Raw genomic sequence first — 9,320 nt, forward strand, 5'->3', positions numbered from 1 at the left:
TATATATATGTTTGTGTGTGTTCTAGAAGTTGCAGAAAATGGAGATGAACAACAAGGAAACCAAGAAAAGAAAGAAATGAATGATGAGAAAGCTACTCCAGATTCAAGCCTTTTTCCTTTATCATCTTCTATTCTTGATCATGAAATTGAAGTACTACTTTCTGAATGGAGTAAAAATGCTGACATGCTATTCAGTATACATCCTATGGATGGTTCACTGCTGGTATGGCATGTGGACTGGCTAAAAGAATACCAGCCTGGCATGTTTCGCCAGGTGCAGGTACTTCTTTTTTTCTGGATTATGCATTGTTATTCAGTGCGAAGTACGATGAGAAAATAATTTTAACACTTGTTCATTCTCCCTTTCTTAAAATTCCAGGTGTCATTTGTCTCAAGAATTCCTGTCGCATTTCCAACGGGTGATGCGAACTCTCTTTGCAGAAGTATAGTGATGTATGCTTGTACCAAAAATGTTGATTTAGCTATTCAACAAGGGAAACAAAAACCTCCTGGCCTTACACGATCTTCATCTATGCTTATCTCTTCTGGACACAGTAAATCAACCAACAGTTTAAAACTAAGTATCTTCACGCCCAATGTTATGATGATATCCAAACATGCAGATGGGTCATTGAACCAGTGGCTAGTGAGTTTTGCTGAGGAATCTGCTTTTTCAACCGTACTTAGTATTTCACATAAATCCCGATACTGTGGTCACCGTTTTCATCTTAATGATTTAGCTTGCCACTCAGTATTACCGCTGCTGCTTACAACCTCGCATCACAATGCTCTGATTTCACCCGATGTTGAGAATGCCAAACAGGCAAATGATTCTTTCAAGTCTCAGGAGTCACCAGGAAGACTTAAGAGTAGAGGGAATGTAAATGTAACAACCCAGGATCCCAATGCGGTTTACAGTGAACTTATTCTTTGGAGAGTTGACCCTGTTGGGCCTTTGTCCTTTTCTGGTGGAGTTTCTGAACTTGCTCGGATCAATTCTCTCCATGTCTCAGCTTTTTCTAATGTTGCATGGCTGCCCACACTTATACCCAGCTATTGCCTTGGTGAGTTTCATTTCCTGATTTGTGAAGTGTTCTGGAATAAAAGTAATATAACCTAGTAATGCTATTAAATAGATAATGTAGATATACTTGAATGCATTGAAAAATACGTTAAGCATGGGTCCTTTACTTCACAAATTTCCAAGCTTCTGATATTGGAAATTGTTTATCCCTGTGTGAAGAATTGCTGTGTTCTTCTGCCTTCTTTTATGTATTTTATATTTTAGGAGCTAGGGCAATAAAGTTCTTAGATGCTACTGCATGCGTCAGACCGTGTTGCATACTTAAAAGCAGAGGTAGATTTTACTCTTGAGTAAATGAGAACCTCATTTGCAAACCATATACTTTGGTTTGGTTGCTGAGTGCAGCATTAATCTTTGTAGTTCTTGCTTGTGAACAGAAGTTAACACTAAAGTATTTTTGTTATGCTATATTGTTCGTTTTTTCGTAACTTCCTAATTGCCTCTTGCCAAAAAAAAGGGAGGAAATTGGTGTTTGAATCCTTTTTGCATTCTTACTTTTCAGGTGCATACTGTAATTCTCCAAGTGCCTGCTTTGTGGCTAGTGATGGACAGCATCTGAGATTATACCAAGCTGTAATAGATGCTAAGAAACTTTTGTGTGAGCTCTCCAATCCAGAAATTTCTGTAAGTGAAAATCTGTCTCAAGTTTTTAGAGGTTGGAGCTTCATTCAGTAGCACTAGTTTTAGTCTTGTTGATAATTGACTAAGCTGGTTGCTCAGGATTTCAGATTATGGTAGATTAGCTCTGTGTCTGAAAACAGATATGGTAAAACTTTTTAGCATTGTAGCCATGCTGTATTCCATTTAATCTCAAAATCTGCATATTGATGGAGGCCAATATTTAGTTGGGAAATATCTCTGAAACACTTGCACTAAAAGGAGTAGTAACAGAGCAACAAACTGTGTGTGCATTGTTCATTTTAACGAAAAGTTGAGATGACAGTGCAGCGTGGGGAAAGGACAACAAAATGCTGAATGCAAGGTTTTCCAGAGGTTTTCATCACCTTTCAGCCATTGAAAACAGTGTGGCTCATGATAAAACTGGGAATGTTACCTGTGTTTGTGGTGGATTGCAACCTGTTTGTATTTAATGCTTTAGTTAACATTTGCTTACTGATGTTGCACCTGCTTGTCAGGCTGTGCCACAGAAACTGAGTTTGTGAGAGGCTGTGCCACTCAGAAAACTGAGTTAACGAGACCATCCCCCTAACTCTTTTTAAACAGAAATATGTTGGTGAAGTTTTTAACATCATAAGTCAGCAATCTACAGCTCGCCCAGGATGTATCATTGAACTGGATGCTATCACGGAGCTTGTAAGATCTTTTTCTGTACTCACTTTATACCATAATTAGCTTGTTTAAGAAGTGTTAATACTAAAGGCTATACCTGTAACTCTTCATAGGTAAAGATTAGGTAAAGATTGATTCTGACATATACTTTGGTTTCATTGTGCCTGTGAATGAAAAGAATGTGAGTAATTAAGGTATATTTTCTTGATAAATCTTTCATTGGTGTGTCTAACTTACCAACTTAAAATGTCCCATGTTAGAGAGCAACCTTACATGGTATACTCCATGATGTTCACTTCTTGTGTGGGTTTTTACTTTCTTAGCATGGCAGGAAGACGCAGTTATTCCATGTTTTTCAAGAAGACTTCATTTTAAATAACCAGGAGAAGGAAATACCTGAAAAGAAGAACAGTTTATCAGACTCTGGTAAAGAATTCTTTTTCATATAATGTTGAAGACAAAGTATTATCTTTTTCATTCCACAGAGGAAAAAGAAGTTACATAGCTTTTAGCATTTTAAGGTCAAATACCTTTTTTATTTGAGATCTTTGTATATCAAAGAAAACAATCTAGTCTAATGAAACTCAAGGGTGTTTCACTTCCTTTAAGAGTAGTGTGCAACCAAATTTTAGGTAAAGTAGCTTAAATCATGAAATACCTTTGATGTACATGTTTTAAGCACTCCATTTCTGACACCTTTCTTACCTGAGAGGAAAAGGGTTTTAAGTATTAGAGCCTGTGGTTGTAGGGTATGACATAGGCAAAGCTTATTACATCCTTTCATGATGGATGTTCATCCTTTACATTGGTTAAATACTGCTTCTCAGGTCTTGTGTGATATACTAAATGGCAGGCCAAACAAATCCCCCAAAACACAACTATAAAATACAATGCTATGCATAGTGTGTGGATTTGTAGGTCTTAGGGCAGATCTGAATTGCTCTGGGATAAATGATCAGTTTTCCTTGGCGGAGTGGGTCAGTAGTGGTGTTATATAAGCATCTCAATTTTGTTTTGTTCTGTTCTGATGAAATAATGTGGGGGGAAAAAAGGGTCAGAGTAAAGTTCAGGATACCAAGTCATCTGCAGTGGTAAAGGGAATGCTGAATAAAAGGAAGCCAAGTTGTGGAACTTTGTGGAACAATGTTGAAATGTTGCATAGTAACTTGGTACACAAAATTTGTTTTAGAAGGAAAGGGGGGACACCTAGGGAGATATTGCCTGAACTGTATATACAGAGTGATCAGTTCTGAATTAGCTGTTTCTAGTCAAGAAAGAGATTTGGAGTAATGGAGATAATCTGTGAAAATGCTGACCCAACGCTCAGTAGAGGTCAAAAAAACACAAATGTAATGTTGAAAATTACGAACAAAATAGAGAACAAAAAGAAGTGTTATTGTACAGCATGAATTTGTTGTATGTTTGTATCTTGAGTATGATATACAGAAATAATATGTATTTAAAAGAAATATGGAAGCTATTTCATCTTAGAAAAGGGCAACTTTATACATCTCTGTGTTTTGAAGGTCTGTATGGTTTGCTGCCATGTAAGAAATTGGGTTAAATGGGGCCTTTGAAAAAATATAAATTAGAAGTGTATTATTCCCATTCTAATTTGAAAATATTTTTCTAGCACTTTACAGCTTTTTAATTTTAAAAGCCCTCACTCTTTATAAAGCACATAAATATTTAGCACATGTTGTTTCTAAAAAAGGAAATTCACTTGCATTTTTCTGCAGTACCATAAGCAACCCAGTCTCAAACCCACAGGGCCAATACAGCTTATTCTTGATCATATTTCATGTAGATGCACACGTAAAGAGGGGTCAGCTGAATCATGGAGGAAGGATGGTCACTATACTAACTATTCCTTGTTGGTCCAAATGGGTTTACTTTGATGTTAAAGAAGGAGGGTGGCTGAGAGCACCCTCCAGAAATGGACTCCTACTGATACTGTAACTCATGTTGTCTTTCCTTGGGTGAAACTGTACCAATTGATTTCTTATGAAGAAGTATTGTATGTCTTCTGCATTCCAGACTATATAGTCCTTCTGCCTGGGTTGTGATCAATGATCTACCCATTAGACCAGGCTGTGATGTTCCCAGCCATTGACATGGCGTTTCTTCTGTAGATGTAACTTGTATACTTTTTCTGCCATAAAGGCCAAACCTCTGTCTAGCTGACTGTCTTGACTGTTACAGTTGCCAGTAACAGATAGCTAAGAAACTTACATAGGAGACAAGCATGTAAAAAGTGTAGAGCTGAGAGGACATTTTGGGATTTAGTTTCAAAAACAGCAAATTCAGGCAAATATGTTGTCCTCTCTGAAACAAAACAGTGCCAGTTCTTTTTGTATGTACCTGTACACATTTGTGTGTACCTGTACTGCTACCTACCTGTAGTGGTTTTTACTTGTGATAAAATACTGAGAAGACTAATATAAGTGTTCGATGTAGTCAAACCATTGCATTTCAGTATTATTTTGTGATAGCTTAGTAAGATCATTTGCTAGCCAGCAAGATTTAGTTCTTTCCGGTGAATAATCCTTAATGTCTTCTTGTTCTGAATTTTATCAGGAAACCAGCAGAATGTATTCTCTGAAAAATTCTACTTAATAGTAATAGAGTATACTCAAAACCACTCATTACTACATATGTGGCATTTACATTTGAAGTCAATTCCCGTCGCAGTAGGTAAGCCCTCTTTCTTGTAGTTTTCTCTTTAAAAAAGTCACTATTTTGTGAATGTATCTTCTACTGAGCATATTCTAAATTCTCTTTCAACTTTTTGAAAAGAATCTGCAATTCTGTGATTACAAGCTTTTCTCAGAACCCGTTCTTTCTTGATTACTTATTGATCTTCAGAATGCTGAAGGTTTTGAGTTCAATCAGAGTCCAAAGTTCGGTATTTTTTGTGCTTTCTAAGGGTAAATACATTTATCTGGTTTTAATACAGCCCTACAGTTCAGAAGTTTTGCTTCTCAGAAGTTTTTGTTCTGCAATTCTTGAGTTTGCACATAAATTCTAAGTTGGACTGCAGTCTGCAGCACATAAACATCAGAGACACAATTATGAAAAATTTTGAAGTTCTGAAATCTGGTAGTTCTCTTTTCAACCACCAAACTGACACAAAAAACATAAATACTTTTTAAATGAGCTAAGATATACTTCAGTAGTTTTCTGTAAACTTTTGAAGATTTTAAGGAAATTATAAATCTGGCATTCACCACATACCAGGGGAATCTGTTATAATGTAGCTTTCTGTCATTTAAACCAAGTTCTTATTTGTCTTAATGTTGCTTTCAAAGGTAGAATTTCTTGCGTTATTTTAAGTATTATTGCAGTTTACAAGTTGGTGAGAAGACTAAAGGTCCAAATTTTTCTGATCTACTTATATAATGAGGACGTTACTGATAAGGCTTTTCAGCCAAGCTGTTGGCGGTTTTCATCTTCCAAATCCATCAAATTCATACTTCAGCTGTTGAGTTCTACTTAGAAAAAAAAAAGTAATGAAGTATTTAAGATACTCTCTGAGATCATACATTTTAAGCAAATATTAACAAAACTTTACTGAAAAATTCCCCAATTTGTAAGGTAAGATATGAAGGTCTTAATTTATTTTTCTCTAGCTGCAGGTATTTTGTGCTTCAGGAAGCATTAATTTCCATGGATAAACCACATACATATGTCTTTTGTCTGCACTTTTGGTGTTTCTGATTACGGTTTGATTAAGTCTGAAGAGTTTAAAGCTGTAACTTCTCAGCAGTTCTAGAATTTCAGAAGTATTTAATCTGAGGTGTGCTAGCATTTATCTTCAAATCTGAGTGCAAGAACACGTTTCATTAAAACGAAAGTAAAATTTTAAGTCATGTTTTAAATGTCTTGTTTTGGAACTTTTAACCTAAGCAGTAATTTTACTCACTTTAAAAGAAGTCATTGACTTTTTTAGGTGAAAAGATGGTTCCAAATACACCTGAAGCAGCAACACAAACAGAAGAATTGTATTCTTCACCAGATCCAGAGAAGATCCAATCACCTTTCACTCAAAAATATCAGGCCTGCAGAGCAAACCTTCAGAGCACCAGCTGGCTTACTCTGTCTTCCAAAATGGTGTATAGTCAAGACCTGAATTTGCCAGACGGAGTAGAGATAATAAGTGTAAAGCCATCTGCAGGTTTGTAATTTTTTTTTTTTTTTCTAAAGAATAAAATAAGGAATCCTTACCTTCCCGACTTTGGTCTTACAATAGAAACAAAGTAATGGTAAGTTTGGTATTTGTTAAAATTTGTTAAAATTAAAACATCTGTAGGTGGATCCAAAAGTTTTGTTAAGACTTCTTCCCTTGACTTTATAGCTCGGCCCTGGAACTAATGCTAAAATAGAGCTTTTACTTAAGGTATAATAGTTATTGATTTCCAGATTCTTGCAATAAAAGGAATTATAGAAACACAAATTTGGTTTTGCAGTCATTCATAAAATTTTTTAAGATCTATACTTAAATTTTACAGCTTCCGTCATTAGTCTTTCCAAAAAATTTTTATAAAGATTTTTAAATTTCTGTATGGGAAATATTTGATGAGAGACATGATAGATACTAATATTCAGGTTGAAGTCATATAATTTGACTCCTCTGTAAGCATGAAATGGTTTCATAGTGTTTTTGTCAAGTTGCCTCCCTTGCGAGGCCCTGCAAACAACTTTGTGAGGAAGTGCTAATATTTTTTGTTTCAGATTAATAAAATAATTGAATAAAAATGTCTTTATTTTCTCTTTTGCTTTTTAATATTTCCCCCAGTGAAAGTGTATTTAATTTAATTTTAGGACATCTGAGTTCTTCTTCTGTATACCCTGCTTGTCGTGCACCATATCTGCTGGCTACTTCATGCTCTGATGGAAAAGTTCGATTTTGGAGATGCAGAGTTACCACTAAATCATCAGCTTCTTCCGTGCCAGTATATAGTGCACATAGTGATGTTACATATATATGGGAAGAATGGCCATTACTGATTGAGGATGGACTTCTTAATAGTAGTGCTATTAGCGTTCCTGGAAGGCCAACTGAAGTTAGCTGTGCACACACAAACAGATTAGCGGTAGCATACAAGCAGGTAACATCTAAAGATAGTAATCTTGATAAAGATTTTATAATGCATGTTAGTATTTTTGAATGTGAATCTACAGGGGGTTCTTCTTGGACTCTAGAACAGACTCTTCATTTAGATGAGATAGGCACCATGTTAGACTCTGGTGTTAGTATTGATAGTAATTTAGTGGCATATAATCAACAAGACATTTCTCTGTCACATGGTGGGAATATTATGCCCAGCACTAAGCACTTGGTACACTTAGACTGGATGTCTAGGGAAGATGGTTCACATATTCTAACAGTGGGGATTGGATCAAAACTTTATATGTTTGGTCAGCTGTCTGGGAAAATGCAAGAACAAACTGGTAAGGAGATTGCTACAATCTCCCATAGTGGCAGTACAAAGGCTACAACCCTTTCTAGGTTTGTTCTGCTGCGTTGTGTCGACTTGGTTTCATCTGTAGAGGGGTCACCTCCTTTTCCAGTTTCCTTGTCTTGGGTGCGTGATGGCATTCTTGTAGTTGGAATGGATTGTGAAATGCATGTTTATTCCCAGTGGCAATCTCCTAAGCAGGAACTAATTAGCACAGATTCCTACAGTGGAAGTATGCCATGTATAACTAGCTTAATGAAACAAAGCCAGTCAGCCTCCTCGAGTCTACATGCACCAAAGCGAACCTTGACCAGGTCTATGACCAGCCTTGCACAGAAGCTTAGTGGGAAAAGATCTGCCTGTGATCTGTCTATGGAAATGGAAGATTCTGGTCTTTTTGAAGCAGCTCATGCATTATCTCCCACTTTACCTCAGTACCATCCATATCAGTTGTTGGAACTCATGGATCTTGGTAAAGTACGTAGAGCAAAAGCCATTCTGTCCCATCTGGTGAAGTGCATTGCTGGAGAAGTTGTTGCTATAAATGAATCTGAACCTAATCATGATAAGAGGCTCAGATCTCTGACCATCAGTGCTAGTGGAAGTACTGCAAGAGATCCCAAAACATTCAGCAAAACTGAGACTACAGACTATATTGAAATAGACTCTGTTCCACCATTGCCTTTGTATGCTCTGCTTGCTGCAGATGATGATTCATCTCATTCCTCTTCAGAGAAGTCTAATAATCAAAGTAGTCAAAATAAAAAAGATATGCCCAAGGACAATTATGAAGATCTCTTTCAAAATACTGTTGTAAGTACAGATGAACTTGTTACATTTGATGCAGATGAAGACAGTTCAAAACCAAAAGTCATTGATCTTTCTCAATATAGCCCAACTTACTTTGGACCAGAGCATGCTCAAGTTCTTTCTCGTCACTTGCTTCATTCAAGTTTGCCAGGTCTGACTAGGATGGAGCAAATGTCGTTGATGGCTTTGGCAGATACAATTGCTACTACCAGTACTGACATTGGAGAAAGCAGAGATAGAAATCAAGGTAAGCTGTCTCTTCCACGGTAAATATACTACTGTTCTTCACAAGCTTTTTTGGGAGTTTTTCCTATTTTGGAATATTTTTGTGGCTCATGAAAGTACATTATAGGTTTGTTTCATAGGATAGCCTGCATTATTTACTGTGCCATTGCAGTATTTACTGTTTAACTAAAGTTTCAGGACTACAGAGTTTCATAAAATCAAATTGTTTTGCTAACTTTTAATGGCAGTGTTAGTCCATCACTCCACTTACCATAACTGTTTCTAACTCACTTTGGAAAAGACAACTTTCTTAATGGCCGATCTTTGTTGCACTTTGTAGAGAAATTGAAAAATAAGTTTATGGATTTTTTTATATGAAAACACTTTTTCTGTTTCTTGCATTAAGAACAAATAACTTGAAAACTTTTTGTATTTGCAATTTTCCTCTTTCC

General features: G+C 36.2%; 1 protein-coding gene across 1 annotated transcript in view; it reads left to right on the forward strand.

Moving 5' to 3' along the window:
• Positions 1–7: 7 nt before the first annotated feature.
• The window catches only part of LOC104470980 (dmX-like protein 1), a gene marked incomplete at its 3' end in the record, with an annotated part of 14,180 nt that continues 4,867 nt past the window's right edge, over positions 8–9,320 (forward strand). The window contains exons 1-8 of the mRNA XM_010086126.1: positions 8–280; positions 380–1,064; positions 1,587–1,708; positions 2,309–2,398; positions 2,698–2,800; positions 4,952–5,068; positions 6,324–6,548; positions 7,196–8,890. Coding sequence (XP_010084428.1) covers positions 8–280; positions 380–1,064; positions 1,587–1,708; positions 2,309–2,398; positions 2,698–2,800; positions 4,952–5,068; positions 6,324–6,548; positions 7,196–8,890 — 3,310 coding nt within the window. The remainder of the gene's footprint in view (positions 281–379; positions 1,065–1,586; positions 1,709–2,308; positions 2,399–2,697; positions 2,801–4,951; positions 5,069–6,323; positions 6,549–7,195; positions 8,891–9,320) is intronic.

Source organism: Pterocles gutturalis, unplaced genomic scaffold (assembly GCF_000699245.1).
Source record: "Pterocles gutturalis isolate BGI_N339 unplaced genomic scaffold, ASM69924v1 scaffold48380, whole genome shotgun sequence".
In the NCBI taxonomy this organism is placed as follows: Eukaryota; Metazoa; Chordata; class Aves; order Pterocliformes; family Pteroclidae; genus Pterocles; species Pterocles gutturalis.